Source organism: Salvelinus sp. IW2-2015, linkage group LG8 (genome assembly GCF_002910315.2).
Source record: "Salvelinus sp. IW2-2015 linkage group LG8, ASM291031v2, whole genome shotgun sequence".
Classification (NCBI taxonomy): Eukaryota; Metazoa; Chordata; class Actinopteri; order Salmoniformes; family Salmonidae; genus Salvelinus; species Salvelinus sp. IW2-2015.
In genome coordinates, this window is record NC_036848.1 from 20,191,654 (window position 1) to 20,210,564 (window position 18,911).

Here is an 18,911-nt window from a genome sequence, read left to right on the forward strand (position 1 = left end):
GGGTCGCTGTCTCTAGATGTGAAGCTTCGTGATCAACAGATGTGTAGATGCTTGCTTTGCATCGTCGACATATGATATGCTAATATTTTCTTGCGTTAGACTGGGCATCAATGTGCGTTTGTCTTCATACAAAATGTGGTGAATTATGTTTATTAGGTTATGAGGTTTTCAGTAGAATTGTTTTGCAAGATTTGTGTAGTTTGATATTGATACATGAATGACTGAAATGAAAGACACATGCCTACACAGATTGCGTCTTATCTGTCTATGCACCAACTACCAGGACTCCAAAGAGTTTTCACCGTTTTCATTCTTTTTATTTAATTCCAAGCGCTTCAAATAGATTCTGAAATGTGCCTAAATCAGAAAAAGTTAAAAAAATATTTTTGAGAATGACACTTTCCTCTTTAACTTCTCCCTGCCTGTCAGCAGGTTAATCAATTTGCCAACAGCAGGGTAGCTATCCTCCATTTCACAATCCCATTAGTTTCACCCACAGATAGTATGTGAAGTGTGTGAAATGATTAATGGTTCCTCAGTCAACAGACACTCAGATGCCAGTGGCACGACCCTGTCTTCAAACTTTATCTTTCCCCTCGTTCGTTCCCCAAACACAAGCCATGGCAGATGGCCTTACAGGGGAAAGCTTATACCTATTGTGTATGCCCTTTACAATGTGTTAATATTTTAAGTGCTTGTCGGCCTTGGTTGTTGGCAAGACATATTTCGGAGAGTCGTGGGTCACGTGTTAGTTTTATAGTCTGCAGGATGAGGCCCTTAAGAAATTCAGTCCCGATACAAAAATATCACAACTTTTTCTTCACAACTAGCTCTGTATTGATTCCCTAATGTTGTACATGTCATCTTCTTTGATAAAACATGCAAGTTGTGGTCCACTACAGTCACACATCTCTTCCCAGTGACTTTGTCTCCATTTTCCCTTGCCTTCCCTGTCTGAGGAGACTACTGTGATGTATTTGAGTTATCCTCTCATCCTCACCTAACAGTCTCTCTCTCTCTCTCTCTCTCTCTCTCTCTCTCTCTCTCTCTCCCCCCCCCCCCCCCCCCCCCCCCCCCCCCTCTCCCCCCCCCCCCCCCCCCTCTGGGGCCTGTCTGACAAGATAAGGCCAAAAGCTGTTCTGTCTGTGCTCCCCCTGACTCCCTCCCTCCCTGCTGCAAAGTGGCTATATGCCTTCTGTTAAAACAAGGCTCTCTAGCCTTATAAACATGGTCAGATGTGCAGTGGCTTTAGCCTGGGTGCAGCAACATATTTTAGTTTTGTCAGAGACTCTGTCAGAGAGAGACTGTAGAGTTGGTTTGAGCGTTAATGTGTGTGTTAAAGAGAAGGTGTCGGAAATTGACGTGCGTATTTAATGCATGACATTAGACTTTCAAATGGCGTATGGGAAGACATTTCGTCGTACAATAAGCTGTGATTGAAATGTAAATGTAGGGGACTGTGGGAAGGTTGCCAAAATGACCTCATCAATAATGGGATTTTTTTTTTAAGACGTGACCTAACTTTCTAATAAGGTGTAATGCGTTGAGCTTCTTATACTCAACTGTATATTGGGTATGTAAAAACTGTAATTCTATTGTTAATTAGGTTAAATTCAACATTGTGATAGAGTGGAGATAATGTTTGACATCTTGTGCTTGTTATTACAGAATTACTTGGTTATTGCTTTATAATAAGGCCATCAGGGATGCTTGCTGTCGAGTCAGCCCTCGTTCAGCCTCCGATCACTCACATAGCATGTCTCCGTAGCGAGCAGACAGATGGATTGAAGTGCAATTAAAGCTCCAAGGTTGTGCGTTTGATGGCGTCACGCACAAGCCGTCCCCTGGACCCATTCATCTTTGTTAGCCGTGCATTTGTAATGTTCTCCGTTAGAATGAGATGGATCGGTGGGATTGTCCTGCCAGCGGTCTCCCCAGGTTGTCTTCATTTGAGTTCCCCCTTAAATCAATTAATCAATGAAAGGAACTAATCAGAGAGGGACAAACGGCGGCGAGGGGACACTCGATTTCACATACATCGAGATGTGCAGTGACACGTGCGGGGGTAATGTCGAGGAAACAGTGGGTGCTACACCAGGCATTCAGCGCCACCATCAATCCGGTAATGAGGACAGAGGGAGTGTCGGAATTTAAACGTGTTGCCGAGGTGTGAATAATGAATTGCTCCCAGCATGCAATTCACCCCTTTGATGTTTTTTTTTTTTTTTACAATTTTAAAGTCTACTCCACCATATCCCTTCCCCCAATTTTAAAATAAATAAATAATATTTGCCCCTCGCTCAAATGTTTTAATGTAATGACTTTTTGGTCACTCCTCAGTTCAATTGATGTTTCRATACTTTTGAAAGGTACTGGTAACTGACAAAATAACRGAAACACTTGAGTAAATGAGGGATACACCGTATATTGAAAGCAGGTCCTTCCACACAGGTGTGGTTCCTGAGTTAATTGAGCAATTAACATCCCATCATGCCTAGTGTCATGTATTAAAATGCCGAGCACACCATTATTTTTGCCATCATTTTGGTTACCAATGCAATGCCCCCATAGGATGACAATGCCCCCATCCACAGGGCACGAGTGGTCACTGAATTGTTTGATGAGCATGAAAATKATGTAAACCATATGCCATGGCTGTGTCAGTCCCCAGATCTCAACCCAATTGAACACTTATGGGAGATTCTGGAGAGACGCCTGAGAGGGTTTTCCACCACCACAAACAGTAAATGATGGAATTTCTCATGGATGAATATCGGAGGAATGCAACACCGGAGTTCCAGACACTTGTAGAATCTATTCCAAGATGCATTGATCTGGTTCTGGATCATGATGGCCGAATGCCCTTTTAAGACATGTTCTTTGGTGTTTCGCCTTCATTTTGTCAGTTACCTGTACATTGTGTGCTGAGTTCATGTTTCCTTTCTCACTGTGACTTACTGGGAGAAAATGAAACAGGGTCTTGACGAGATGTTCTGTAAAGAGGTTACAATTAATTKATGAGTTTCAGAATCCCACTAAACAGGTTCCTCACAAAAATGTCAAGATTCATGAGACATTGAAATACAGTATGAACATAGGTAGGCACTCTGCAATGACTAATGAATGAGGTATTATGTACCAAGGCAACTCAACGGGTTTGTTCACAATTCCTCAGGATTATTCAGCCATTTGGTTTACACTATTTATTATTTACCCAACTAATCAAATCTCAATTTAGAGGTGTTTCCTAAGGAAATGGCTRTTTTGAACAGCAATTAAAAAATCTTAGAGAAAATTATTGATTTTAGCACAGTTCAAAGTCCTCATTCTCATCAATCATCGATTACAGAGAAGCTCCTCTCAAATCAAATTGTATTTGTCACATACACATAGTTAGCAGATATTAATGCGAGTGTAGCGAAATGCTTGTGCTTCTAGTTCCGACAATGCCGTAATAACCAACGAGTAATCTAGCCTAACAATTTCACAACAACTACCTTATACACACAAGTGTAAAGGGATGAAGAATATGTACATAACGATATATGAATGAGTGATGGTACAGAACAGCATAGGCAACATGCAGTAGATGGTATAGAGTACAGTATATACATATGAGATGAGTAATGTAGGGTATGTAAACATATAAAAGTGGCATTGTTTAAAGTGGCTAGTGATACATTTTTTACATACATTTTTCCATTATTAAAGTGGCTGGAGTTGAGTCAGTATGTTGGCAGCAGCCACTCAATGTTAGTGGTGGTTGTTTAACAGTCTGATGGCCTTGAGATAGAAGCTCTTTTTCAGTCTCTCGGTCCCTGCTTTGATGCACCTGTACGGACCTCGCCTTCTGGATGATAGCGGGGTGAACAGGCAGTGGCTCGGGTGGTTGTTGTCCTTGACGATCTTTATGGCCTTCCTGTGACATCGGGTGGTGTAGGTGTCCTGGAGGGCAGGTAGTTTGCCCCCGGTGACGCGTTGTGCAGACCTCACTACCCTCTGAAGAGTCTTACGGTTATGGGCGAAGCAGTTGCCGTACCAGGCGGTGATACAGCCCGACAGGATGCTCTCGATTGTGCATCTGTAAAAGTTTGTGAGTGCTTTTGGTGACAAGCTGAATTTCTTCAGCCTCCTGAGGTTGAAGAGGCGCAGCTGCGCCTTCTTCGCCACGCTGTCTGTGTGGGTGGACCAATTCAGTTTGTCCGTGATGTGTACGCCGAGGAACTTAAAACTTACTACCCTCTCCACTACTGTCCCGTCGATGTGGATAGGGGGGTGCTCCCTCTGCTGTTTCCTGAAGTATCTTTATCCTCTGTTTTCTCAGGTGTCCTCTACAAAGGCAGCGGTGAGAACCAGTTCATCTCGCTGCAGCCGCCCGTCATCTCTACAGTGATGGGGAACGGTCGGCGCCGTAGCATCTCGTGCCCCAGCTGCAACGGCCAGGCCCTGGGCAACAAGCTATTGGCGCCCCTGGCCCTGGCGTGGGGCATCGACGGCAGCCTCTACGTGGGCGATTTCAACTACATCCGGCGCGTTTACCCGTCGGGCAACGTCACCAGCGTCATGGAGCTCAGGTTAGTTCAGGTTCTGCATGGAACCGTAATGGCGGTGCATGGTCGTTTGGTTCTGACCTTTTGACCCTCAAATTAAAGTCTGGTTCTTCGCCCGTAGCCAAGTACTTAAGAGTCGTAAAGTACTTAAGTAAAATTACTTTAAAGTACTATGCCATGGACCCATGCTAACCATGTATGCTAACCATGCAGCCAATGTACCGACATTGGCTGCAAGCCCAATGTCGGTACACTTATGACAACAGCCAGCTCAAGTGCAGGGCGCGAAATTCAAAAGATATTTTTTAGAAATATTTAACTTTCACACATTAACAAGTCCAATACAGCAAATGAAAGATAAACATCTTGTGAATCCAGCCAACATGTCCGATTTTAAAATGTTTTACAGCGAAAACACCACGTATATTTATGTTAGCTCACCACCAAATACAAAAAAGCACAGACATTTTTCACAGCACAGGTAGCTTGCACAAAACCAACCAAACTAACCAAGAACCAACCAAACTAACCAAGAAACAACTTCATCAGATGACAGTCTTATAACATGTTATACAATAAATCTATGTTTTGTTAAAAAAATGTGCATATTTGAGGTATAAATCAGTTTTACATTGCAGCTACCATCACAGCTACCGTCACAAATAGCACCGAAGCAGCCAGAGTAATTACAGACACCAACGTGAAATACCTAAATACTCATCATAAAACATTTCTGAAAAATACATGGTGTACAGCAAATGAAAGACAAACATCTTGTGAATCCAGCCAATATTTCAGATTTTTTAAGTGTTTTACAGCGAAAACACAATATAGCATTATATTAGCTTACTACAATAGCCAACCACACAACAGCATTGATTCAAGGCAAACGGTAGCGATAGCGACAAAACCAGCAAAAGATATTAATTATTTCACTAACCTTCATAAACTTCATCAGATGACAGTCCTATAACATCATATTACACAATACATATATGGTTTGTTCGAAAATTTGCATATTTAGAGCTGAAATCCGTGGTTATACATTGTGCTAACGTAGCTACTTTTTCCCAGAATGTTCGGGTATATTTATGACACTCACCTATTCTGACCAAATAACTATTCATAAACTTTACTAAAAAATACATGTTGTATAGGAAATGATAGATACACTAGTTCTTAATGCAATCGCCGTGTTAGAATTCTAAAAATAACTTCAGTACGACATCCAGCTTACGTTATAGCGAGAGAGCGCACAAAATCTGGGCGCAAACTAATAGTAAACATGTTCGACAGATATATGAAATAACATCATAAATGGGTCCTACTTTTGATGATCTTCCATCAGAATGTTGTACAAGGGGTCCTTTGTAGGGAACAATCGTTGTTTGGTTTTAGAATGGCCTTTTTCCCTCTTGAATTAGCAAGCAGACTAGCCAAGTGGCGCGAAGCTCTCCTTCGTCACCAAACGCAAAGAACGCAACACGCCTAAACTCCCGAAAAAAATTCAATAATATGATAAAACTATATTGAAAAAACATACTTTACGATGATATTGTCACATTTATCAAATAAAATCAAAGCCGGAGATAGTAGCTGTCTATAACGACAGCTTTTCAGAAGGCAATCCCCGGTTCCTTCTCGCGCCTTCCWGAAAACAGGAAATTGGTGTCACGTCATGCCAAGAGCTCTWATTCGACCTCAGATCAAGCTATACACTCCATTTCTTCTCTCACTGCCTRTTKACATCTAGTGGAAGRCGTATGAAGTGCATGTATACTAATACATATCAAGCAAATKAATAGGGATGCCCTGGAACAGAGCATCGATTTCAGATTTTCCACTTCCTRTCAGGAAGTTTGCTGCAAATTGAGTTCTGTTTTACTCACAGATATAATTCAAACGGTTTTAGAAACTAGAGAGTGTTTTCTATCCAATAGTAATAATAATATGCATATTGTACGAGCAAGAATTGAGTACGAGGCCGTTTGAAATGGGCACCTTTCATCCAAGCTACTCAATACTGCCCCTGCAGCCCTAAAAAGTTAAGTCGTTTTTTGGGGTATCTGTACTGCACTTTAAGAATATATTTTTGACAACTTTTACTTCACGACATTCCGAAATAATATAATGTACTTTTTAGTCCATACATTTTCCCTGACACCCAAAATTACTTGTTACGTTTTGAATGCTCAGCAGGACAGGAAAATGGTCCAATTCACACACTTATCAAGAGAATATCCCTGGTCATCTTTACTGCCTCTGATCTGGCGGACTCACTAAAGACAAATGTTTTGTTTGTTACTGATGTCTGAATGTTGAAGTGTGCCCCTGGCTATCCCCCACCCCCCCCCAACGAAGAAAAAAAAACGTGCCGTATGGTTTGCTTAATGTAAGGAATTTGAAATGATTTATACTTTTGATGCTTAAGTATATTTAAAACCTTAAACTTTTACTCAAGAGTGACTGACTAGTCTCTTGCTCTGTTTGGCTAAGACGGTTGGCTTTGAGTGGTATGTGTTGTTGTGAGTTCACGCCGCACTGGTGGCAGAACAAAATGCATTCTGTTACATAAACTTGAACGGGGTGGACGTCTGACGTGTAGTGGTCTTCTTTGAACTGTGAATCAGTGGTTTTCCGAGACGGTCTCAACAATGCGCAGGGTGGTCAGACAACTGTTGGCCTACTTGCACAGTATCCAATATGATGGAACGGAAGAACGGAGAGATTCACTATTTAATGTGGAATATTTTCTATATCCTTCATCACAATTAGAGAAAAACACCATGTAATCGAGACGATTTAGGCCGTCTTATCAAGTTGGTTTTACTCGATAAGCTTAATTCGGCCAATTGGCAGACTCAGAAACCACCATTTTACAGCCAGGGATACTCAATACAAAGCATATTAAATCTTTCGAATCAATTGCATGCCCCTGGCCCTCCCATTGCAAAAAAACAGTGAAGTCTTCAGTTCAGAAGACATCCCCACAAATCACATACAACACCCACAACCGCCTGTTTGTTATGTTTTGATACGTTCTCTTATAGGTTGCATGGGGAAAATTAAGCCCACATGGTTGGATTGCTCGTTATAATACATGTAAAATGCACATACACTACATCTGATTCCAACATCATGAGCATTATTATGGAGTTGGTCCCCCCTTTGCTGCTATAACAGCCTCCACTCTTCTGGGAAGGCTTTCCACTAGATGTTGGAACATTGCTGAGGGGACTTGCTTCCATTCAGCCACAAGAGCATTAGTGAGGTCAGTGAAGTAGCCAAATCCACTCATTTGAAAGGGTGTCCACATCCTTTTGTGTGTACATGAAGTGTATGTACATCCGTGAGAGTACAAGCAACTCCCAACCTGGCTTGTCAACCTGGCATGCAATGGCTTGGGGTTTGGATATAAAGTCCTTATTTTTTTTATTTGGGGCTGTATAATGAGTGGTGGGATCAATATTCCGATACTCAGTGGTTAAATGGAGAACAAATGGCCCAATGGATTACCTGGTGGGGGAGTTTTTATATTCTCCCTTCTGTTAGTTATGGGTGCAGGGTTTAACCAAGCCATAGTCACTCTTCTCCTTTTTTGCCTCCTTTCTGCTCAACAAATATCCATTGTCTGCTTCTTTTTTTAATGGTGTTTTTCTTAGACTTTTAAAGTCACACACTTTTACAGTCTCTCTGCATTTTTCTCTTTTCTGCTTCCTTCCTTTAATCCCACCCTAAGAAATAAAGATTTTAGACACAGGTAGGTGTGTTATGTTGCAGTTTCTCTCACTGTCTTGATGTATATTGTATATTTTTATGAACCTCTTTCTATGGCAAATTGATAAGCCTCTAAGGCATTATTTGATCATGTGGTTTGGCTCATAAAGGTGTCCGTTTTTATCATCCCACTTTGTAATGTAACATTGACTTTTTTTTCACTGTTTATTGCATTCTCACATTTATTTGAAACACACATTATTCACATTCATAAGTGCCAAAGGCTTACAGTATGGGCTAATGTACCATTAAACACGAGAACACTCACTGGGCTATCTTTATTTCCAGACAGTAAAAAAGTGTTATTCACCTTTAACAGCTTATATTTTGGTGTATTATTGGCCTCCAAGCACACATGTTATCTCGTCTTTGAAAAGAGTTGGCAATTTAAATTCAGTGATATGTCTGTGTCATTTAGTCATGTAAGAGGATTAATGTTAACTAGCGTAGAAAAATGTGAATGTAATTTCCTTTGACAAAAAAAATGTAAATTCAAAGTCAATACTACTATACTTGCTCTATATTGCTGATATCCAGCACCCTACATATAAGATTATTAATTCTGTCTTTGCATCAGATGATTTTTTCATAATGGAAGCCAGCCTTGAAGATGTCTCTGCTAACTCTTTCTGAAGGAGCCCGCCACATATTGAGGCATTTTAAAATGAATGTCAATAAGCGCAACCCAACGAAATGCCATCAGTATCAACATAAGCACATCATTCCATTATTTCCATTGGCTTCCCCTCACAGGGTAGTGATAACGATTGAAATGATCTGGCACCCTTCAAGTTGTCACACACAAATCTGCTCCAGTCGTTTCCTGTTAAATTCTGTTATATTCACTTTGACTCCTGGTCTCGGACTATTTCCCACCCGTCTGTTATGCAAAAAGCCTCACACAACACAAGCCTCATCGGGCATTCACAATAACCAGAACTACATACACATACAGTCTTTTCTGTGGTCATTATCATTCTGAATGTCACATTTTCTTACTTTGTTATTTTGGAAAAATACCTTCAAACTAGGTTCTCTTGGGATTGTTCAAATTCGTTAAAAAAAACGACCTAAAACTAGATTATTTTCTGACTGTTCATTGCGGCAGTCGCAGTAACCACATTTCCCCTCGATCATAGTAACAACCCTGCTCACCGCTATTACCTGGCCACTGACCCGGTGACTGGGCAGCTGTATGTGTCAGACACCTACTCACGGAGGATCTACCGGCCCAAGGTCCTGACGGGGATCAAGGAACTGCAGAGTAACGCGGAGGTGGTGGCAGGGACCGGGGACCACTGTCTGCCATTTGATGAGACCCACTGTGGGGATGGGGCCAAGGCCACGGAGGCCCTGCTCACTGGGCCAAAAGGTAGGTGCCAAGACAACATACTGGAGCGCTATTGGGTGTGCAGGGCTGCAGGCTTTTTGTCCAGCCCTGCAGGAACACATTTGATTAGAACATACAGTAATTAGCTGAATTGGATGTGTTACTGGAGGGCAGAAATTAAATCCTACAAAGCTTTCAAAAGATTGGTGGTTCACAGCACAAATGTTTTAGAAGTAACGTGTTAATATATTCTATTCAGGTAGCACTTTTCACCAGGTCAGAAAATGCTTATATAAGGGTAACTGCCATCATTCACCATACATGTGTACTGTAGCACCAACCTAAGTGTAGTATGGCAGCCATATTGTGTCTAAAAACTCACCACCGTCTGAATATTAGTTCAGAGAAGTTAAGAAGTCATGGTGTGTGCCAGCCTTGAAAGCCCCCCCCCCATGTCCCTGCTTAAACTGCATTTAAAATAGTGGGTTTGAATGAAAGGAAGCTGGGAGGGAGTGAATCTAACTATGGAGATGGAGGAGGTAGAGGCTAGGGGAAAGAGACAGCAGATGGCTGGAGTTTTCTTCCCCAGACGTTTGCTGAAATGTGCTCAAATGTGGCACTCTTCATCTGTCAGAATTTCCCCCAGAGTGTCAAATAGCCGGCTCTCCCAGAATGCTCCCTCAGCTCTTTGTTTCAGGACCCAGGCAAGCTTTGGGCCGATCGAGCCAAAGGTCAAACCAAATCACTCCCCTCGAACCACTTGATTCCATTTTTTTACAGATTTATTTAGAAGCTATTAAATGTGTCAAATGCAGAATATATACCAATTTCTCACCTCTTGTGATAAACCTTTATCACTATTTAGAGTTTAAAAACCGCCCACAGTGTGTGTTTACACCAGCGTTTATAGCGCTGAGTGAAAAGAAATGGAAGTGTATGTGAGGTTTAATTGAAATCCTGTAGGCTCTGGTCTCTATTAGGAGCGCACAGTGACATGAAGAGATGTGGAGTGTGCCACGGTTGCTAATGTATTTTCCCTATGTGGGACAAATGTCTATGGCAAGTACTCTCTCCTTGCGCTAAAACCCTCAGCCGACAATCAATCAGTCGGGCAATTTTGCCTGCCGTCGTAACCATGGCAACTGCCTGTCGCTCACCCGTTTCGTCTCAAATTGACCAAATTCGTAATTTCCCCCCGCCTACCCATTTCACAGAATCTAGTGAAGATGGTTGATGATTGCTGGGTGTCCGAGCTGCAATTTGAGGTGAAGGAGCAACACGTTGACACTTCACCTCTGAGTTCTGTTATTGGAGGTGGGATATGGCGAGACACGTGCGCCCGGCGCACATACAGTAGGAACACAGCATTTCCTACTTTACCCTGAGAAATTATTCAATAGCAGGAAAGCAGGCGGTTTAATTATTGAAGGATGTGCTTTTTGCAGTGACCTGAATAATGGGAAGCCAAACTCGACACATGTATCTGTTGTGTTCGTTCCACAGAGTCATGCAAGCAGAGAAAACCGAACATCTCCCATGTCTGACACGTCTATCTATCTGTTATCACTTATGCATTTCTTTTATTCCCCCCTTCCCCCTTTTGCCTCGACAGGTATCGCTGTGGACAAGAATGGACTGATATACTTTGTGGACGGCACCACGATCCGGAGAGTTGACCAAAACGGCATCATATCCACCCTCCTGGGCTCCAACGACCTCACGTCGGCACGCCCCCTTACCTGTGACATCAGCATGGACATCAATCAGGTGGCTGTCAGAGTACCAGTCATGCGTCCCTCAAGCCTGTTCTGTCCTCAAGTCAGGTCCCATAGGGCTAACCTCACAGCGCCACCCTGTGGTACTCTTCTTGCCAATCTATGAGTCACTCAGTCTTTGGAGTGTTACATAAATGCAGTCCCTCCAGTATTCTGCGATCGCAATTTGTTTTGCAAAATCAACAATTCCATGCATATTATTTGAGGGCTCGCAAATTTGACCAATCATTGTACTACTACTGCATACAACAGTTATCTCTGCAGTATTAGTGTATAAAAGTGTCTGATAACTGCACTACAAAAAGAGAGCTCGCAATTTTAACCAATCGCTGCACTTTTACCGCATAAAATGGTTCAATCAAGCCACATGTCGACAAACCTTTTCCCCCATCAGCGCATTTTCATGGCAATTTGGACAAAATGATTGCATATTGCCATACATAATGTTAGAATTGTCGCAGCAAAATCTAGCATTTTTCCCTGCAACACTCACAAAAACTGATGATGAAAGTACTTACATAGTTAAATAATATGCTTTTGGATATGGTTATTTCAGTGGAAGGAAAGTCATTAGGTGGCATTATATTTTTGTTTAAAAGACCCCTATGCACTCTCAAGTTGCTGAGGCTTATTGTCTAGAGCAGTGTGTCCCAATCTGTTCCTCAGGGACCCACAGGACTGCATATTTTTGTTTCAGCACACTAGCAGATCCGATCCATACAGTCAAATAATCACCAAGCTCTTGATTAGTTGAATCAGGTGTGATGGAAGTTTGTGTAGTCAGCAGCTGAATTTTGTTTTGGGGGGGGGGGGGGGTCATTCCTACCAAACAGCATGACATTTCAACACTTTTCTATCTAACAACTTTCCACGTCTCTAAAAATCTGCCCATAACAGCATGAACATAGTGTATTGTCAAAACACACAAAGTTACCGCCTTATGAGGGCAAAACACTTACTCAATATATAACTTTGGCTCTCCTCTTAAACATTTATATCCATGTCCACGCTATCCTCTTCCATTACATACGATCTCTGATGTGATGCAAATGAATAATGAAGAAAAGAAAAACAAAGAAAAGCTTTTATCATATTAAAATGGAATGACGGGCCTCCATTACAGACCATATATTTAGGGTCTCCGGAGGGGACGTTTCAGGAGTGGATTGGTGTGGAGAGTCAAACTCAACTTGGATTGGAGTCCCTTACCTCTGCCCTTTACTCCAAGGGGACATACCAGATAATAGTTCCATGTCTGCTATCATTACACTAAGGGAGGCTTGAAACCATCAGGCAGACAATAATTAAACATGTCTTAAGTTAATTAAGATAGTTCGATGTCACAACGCGACACCAATATCTTTTTGGCTAGACTATAGTAACCTGAGGCATATTGTCCCATAAGAAGGCAGACTGGCAGGCTTAATGAATGGCACTGAGACAGACAGTAATGAGTTGTGTGCAGCCTTGAGGGCAAATACCTTGTATAATATCACTGTCTGGAAAGGATGATTAAGTATGTGTTTTTCCACAGTTTGTAACAATACTGATGTCACCCTGAAATATTTAGGAGATAGGACAATGTTGCCAATGTCCTTTCTGTAGACAGGGATATCTCAATACCACATATCTGAGAGAAAGTAATGTCTTAATGCCACATATCTGTGGTGCCTATAACAATGTCCCTATCTGCAGGTGCTCCTGGAGTGGCCCACCGACCTAGCGGTCAGCCCCATGGATAACTCCCTGTACATCCTGGACAACAATGTGGTCCTACGAATCACTGAGAACGGCCAGGTCAGCATTGCAGCGGGCCGGCCCATCCACTGCCCGTTGGCCGGGATGGACCGCGGGGCAGCCGGAGGTCAAAGGGCAGCGCTGACGCCCCTGGAGTCCGCCGTTGCCATCGCCGTGTCCTACTACGGTGCCATCTTCGTCGCCGAAACCGACGAACGGAAGCTTAGTCGAATCCGAACGATATCTGTCGACGGTGAAATAACCCATCTGGCAGGGTCGCCCTCTGACTGTGATTGTAAGAACGACGTCAACTGCGACTGTTACCAGACCGGCGAGGGCTACGCTAAAGACGCTCGTCTCAACGTCCCATCCTCTCTGGTTGTGGCGCCTGATGGCACCCTGTACGTGGCAGACCTGGGCAACATCCGCATCCGGGCTGTCGGTAGGAACGGGCCAGTGTTGACTTCTAACACCAACACCTTTGAGGTGGCGTCGCCTGATGCCCAGGAAGTGTATGTCTTTGACGCCAATGGTACCCACCAACACACCTCCAGCCTCCTGACGGGTGACTTTAAGTACACCTTCAGCTACAGCATCGAGAACGACGTTACCGCTGTGACCGATAGCAACGGGAACACCCTGAGGATCCGCCGAGACCCCAACCGCATTCCCGTGCGCATTGTCGCCCCGGACAACCAGGTCATCTGGCTGATCATGGGAACCAATGGTGGGCTAAAGACCTTGACGGCTCAGGGCCAGGAACTGGTGCTACTCACCTACCATGGTAACACTGGCCTGCTGGCTACTAAGACCTCTGAAATTGGCTGGACCACATTCTACGAGTGAGTATACAGAAGTAGGAAGGACTGATTTCTCCAATGGCAGAGTAGACCTTCACTTTTTAGGGTGATGAGAGCCTGACTAGATAAATATTTGATCATAAAGTAAGCTAATCAGTTGCTGCTTTGCACTTACAATGAATGTATATTCATGTTTTAATTTGGTGGCAGTCAGTGACTTCCTTCATATTGACACACACTCTGAAGTTTGCCTACAATGTCAAATGTTGATCCTTTTAAAGGTTATTCTACTAAATTACGTGAAAAGAGACCGTGTGGTGACTGTGTGTGATGTTGTTGCCTAGATACTCTCGACAAAATGACACCATGCATCGATGCAAGAATTCATGAATCACAATGATCACCTTTACATAAACTTCTCCCTCTATCTCTCAGGTATGACAGCGAAGGCAGGATAATGAACGTGACATTCCCCACGGGAACAGTGAAAAACCTGTACACCGAAATCTACAGGGCCTTGACTGTGGACATTGAGAGCTCCTTGACTGAAGAGGAAATTAGTATTACCACCAATACCTCCACCATCCGTGCCTTCTATACACTGGCTCAGGGTAATGGCGTCCCCATTCTTCTCAGCCGAAACAGTTTGGTAGAGTTTGTGCATTTCAGTGGCGGTCGATGCCGTTTAAGATTAGTGAGGACAATGTTGTTTTTATGAGCATGGCATTATTTGTATTACAGCATATTGGATGACTGTCATTCATATTCCATTCACCCAGCTCAATGTAACATCGATAGGTTTAGGCTAATACATGATACTCTAATTGTCCCTATACCCACCATGAGATTGCAACAACCTAGCCTACGATTAAAAGTTTACAACGTAGGTGCACAGGTCGAGAGAAAAATGTAAGTAACCAAGGTGACAGACAGTGACACATTTGATACTGCCTTGCACACTTTTGCCTGCATCTAGCTTATCTAGGGTGTAATCATTAGTCCAGACAGTTGCAAACCAGAGTTTCTATTGGACAAATTCAGGTATGTTTATCACCGTTTCGTTCCGTTTGCTATCAGTTAAGAAATGTTTATCAGTAGAATTGGCAGAATGAATACACCCCTGATCATCCGCAAACACAGTTCACTTTCATAGCAGCCACATAAAAACAACATGATCACTTTGCTCGTTGTATAACTCCTTCTTGCATCTATGCGCTCTCCTCCTCTCACATTTTCCCTTAGCTTGTGGACTTCAGTGCACATCACAACAGCTGTCTGTGACTAGGCGATAAAACCTTTCCAAGCCAAACCTTCATTCCATAACAGCTAACCGATACACACAGCCTACATAGCTACTAGGACTAACGCGTTACTAAACCTGCTACATTCATTCAGTACAGTGTACAGCAAGCAGTTTAGCAGTTACACCGGTGGGCCCCGGTGGCAATAAATTAGTAAAACCAAAAGCTTACCTTGACTTGGAAGAGTTCCAGTGTTGAATAGCCAAAGCCAGCTATCCCTCTCTGTTTGAGCTGGGTGTTTGAGTATGCTAAACTATCTAGCTGCATTCGCTAGCTAAGTAAGTGGGGAAAAAATACAATGAAATATAGCTAGCTCTCTCTCACTTGCTGCTTTCAAATTTTTTAAGAAAATAATTTGTTCAAAACTGTTCAACTATTGTCTTTCTCTCTCTCTTTCAGTCAGCTACTCACCACATTTTATGCACTGCAGTGCTAGCTAGCTGTAGCTTATGCTTTCAGTAACGTACGCTAACCCCATTCCGTACAAATGTGCGCACCGTGACATTCAAACGAGGCTGCAAAGAAAACTAATGGGACTGTAGCGACTGTGTTGACATCAAAATCTGGGGTGTGAACTACGTTTCTATTCACGCGTTGATTGACATGGTAATGGCTCTATAGTATTGGTGGTAATGGCTCTATTGTATTGGAGAAAAGTTGAAAAAACCGACCCCTCCGACGCTGTTCGTTACATCGTGACATGTCATGGCGTAACGTACAGCACGCATAAAGCAACTAATTCTGTCTTACAGCCTCTCTCCACCAGGTGTAGCACTTCTCTCACCATTTAAAAACAAGAAAGGGACAGGGATGGGGTAAGGGGGGATACCTAGTCATTTTTTGCGTCATCACTGCAAGCTATCATGACTCAAAAGCTGCTGTTTACTTCTGAAGATCACTTTAGCACCGCCCTAAAAACCCGATTCAAATTCATTTACATTACATTTAAGTCATTTAGCAGACGCTCTTATCCAGAGCGACTTACAAATTGGTGCATTCACCTTATGACATCCAGTGGAACAGCCACTTTACAATAGTGCATCTAAATCTTTTAAGGGGGGGGGGGGTGAGAAGGATTACTTTATCCTATCCTAGGTATTCCTTAAAGAGGTGGGGTTTCAGGTGTCTCCGGAAGGTGGTGATTGACTCCGCTGTCCTGGCGTCGTGAGGGAGTTTGTTCCACCATTGGGGGGCCAGAGCAGCGAACAGTTTTGACTGGGCTGAGCGGGAACTGTACTTCCTCAGTGGTAGGGAGGCGAGCAGGCCAGAGGTGGATGAACGCAGTGCCCTTGTTTGGGTGTAGGGCCTGATCAGAGCCTGGAGGTACTGAGGTGCGACACAAATTCGACACAAACCTTCAAATAGGTATGTAATGACATATTATATAAACTCTTTATAGTGTTTTATTTACATTTTAGAGGCGATAAGTTGATAAGTTGGACAGATCGAGTTTCCCCACACGACATCTCTCCTTCTCATTATCACGCAATAGGTTTCGCTTCCCCACCCGCCGTTTTTAAAAAGATCATTGCCTTCTTGAGTCATGCAGAGATGGGCATCATGAAGGACTTGTCATTGATTTTGTTGGAAAGGGGAGAAATTGTGCTTTACAATGGTATTGATATTACAGTTGATCTGGAAGTATTATGCTTTTTGTGCGCTAAAATTATGTCAATTGTACAGACCAGCGTGATGTACAAAAGTGAGTTAGTTTACGTTACTAGATTCATTCTCTGATTCTTTGATTGGGTGGACAACATGTCAGTTCATCCTGCAAGAGCTCTGATAGATTGGAGGATGTCCTCCGGTCATGATTACTGTGTTAGTCTATGGAAGGGGGTGAGAACCATGAGCCTCCTAGGTTTTGTATTGAAGTCAATGTACCCAGAGGAGGACAGGATGGTAGTCCCATTCGTCCTCTGAGGAGCCTCCACTGGTGCATACTGTATCTTATGACAACATTTTGTGCAGTTTTTTTTCGTTTTGGACTACAGTGAGGGTTTTTCAGCTGTTCAGGCACACTACATTTTTCTGGAGGCAAGCCGAAGTCTACGCCCCAGTGTCGGTCATTGGTCAACAGTAGGGATTCTTCAATAAAGTCTTTGTCGTCGTTCAACAAGAGACGACTCATTTTTTTGCACATTGTTTCATTGAGGAATACTGCACCAAGCATTAGTTAGATGTAAAATTGCTCGACTAAGATTTCTTCTACAAAAACGTCAAAAGTAATGCTAGATTTCTGGAAAACAGGAATACCTACAGGTTAAGTCGGAAGTTTACATTAACTTAGATTGGAGTCATTAAAACTCGTTTTTCAACCACTCCTCAAATGTCTTGTTAACAAACTATAGTTTTGGCAAGTCGGTTAGGATATCTACTTTGTGCATGACACAAGTCATTTTCCCCAAAATTGTTAACAGACAGATTATTTCACATATAATTCACTGTATCACAATTCCAGTGGGTCAGAAGTTTACATACACTAAAGTTGAATGTGCCTTTAAACAGCTTGGAAAATTCCAGAAAATGATGTCATGGCTTTAGAAGCTTCTGATAGGCTAATTTACATACATTGAGTCAATTGGAGGTGTGCCTGTGGATGTATTTCAAGGCCTACCTTCAAACTCAGTGCCTCTGTGCTTGACATCATGGTGAAAAAATGTAAAATCAGCCAAGACCTCCACACGTATGTTTCATCCTTAGGAGCAATTTCCAAACGCCTGAAGGTACCACGTTCATCTGTACAAACAATAGTACGCAAGTATAACACCATAAGACCACGCAGCCGTCATACAGCTCAGGAAGGAGACGCGTTCTGTCTCCTAGAGAAGTGCAAATCATTCCCAGAACAACAGCAAAGACCTTGTGAAGATGCTGGAGGAAACAGGTACAAAAGTATCTATATCCACAGTAAAACGAGGCCTATATCGACATAACCTGAAAGGCCTCTCAGCAAGGAAGAAGCCACTGCTCCAAAACTGCCATAAAAAGGCCAGACTACGGGTTGCAACTGCACATGGGGACAAAGATCGTACTTTTTGGAGAAATGTCGTCTAGTCTGATGAAACAAAAATATAACTGTTTGGCCATAATGAACATCGTTATGTTTGGAGGAAAAAGGGGGGAGGCTTGCAAGCCGAAGAACAGCATCCCAACCGTGAAGCACGGGGGTGGCAGCATCATGTTGTGGGGGTGCTTTGCTGCAGGAGGGACTGGTGCACTTCACAAAATAGATGGCATCATGAGGACGAAAAATGATGTTGATATATTGAAGCAACATCTCAAGACATCAGTCAGGAAGTTAAAGCTTGGTCGCAAATTGGTCTTCCAAATGGACAGTGACCCCAAGCATACTTCCAGAGTTATGGCTTAAGGACAACAAAGTCAAGGTATTGGAGAGGCCATCACAAAGCCCTGACCTCAATCGTATAGAAAAGTATTATTCTGACGTTTCACATTCTTATAATAAAGTGGTGATCCTAACTGACCTAAGACAGGAATTCTTTACTAGTATTAAATGCCAGGAATTGTGAAAAACGGAGTTTAAATGTATTTGGGTGAGGTGTATGTAAACTTCTGACTTCAACTGTACATCAGAATGCTTTTCATTGACCATAGCTCAGCCTTCAACACCATAGTAT

At 42.7% G+C, this 18,911-nt stretch overlaps 1 protein-coding gene across 1 annotated transcript in view; it reads left to right on the forward strand.

Moving 5' to 3' along the window:
- Positions 1–18,911, forward strand: part of LOC111967579 (teneurin-3-like) — a 229,472-nt gene that overhangs the window by 182,463 nt on the left and 28,098 nt on the right. Inside the window, exons 21-26 of the mRNA XM_070444793.1 lie at positions 4,325–4,574; positions 8,290–8,310; positions 9,467–9,699; positions 11,270–11,424; positions 13,128–14,011; positions 14,405–14,580. Coding sequence (XP_070300894.1) covers positions 4,325–4,574; positions 8,290–8,310; positions 9,467–9,699; positions 11,270–11,424; positions 13,128–14,011; positions 14,405–14,580 — 1,719 coding nt within the window. The remainder of the gene's footprint in view (positions 1–4,324; positions 4,575–8,289; positions 8,311–9,466; positions 9,700–11,269; positions 11,425–13,127; positions 14,012–14,404; positions 14,581–18,911) is intronic.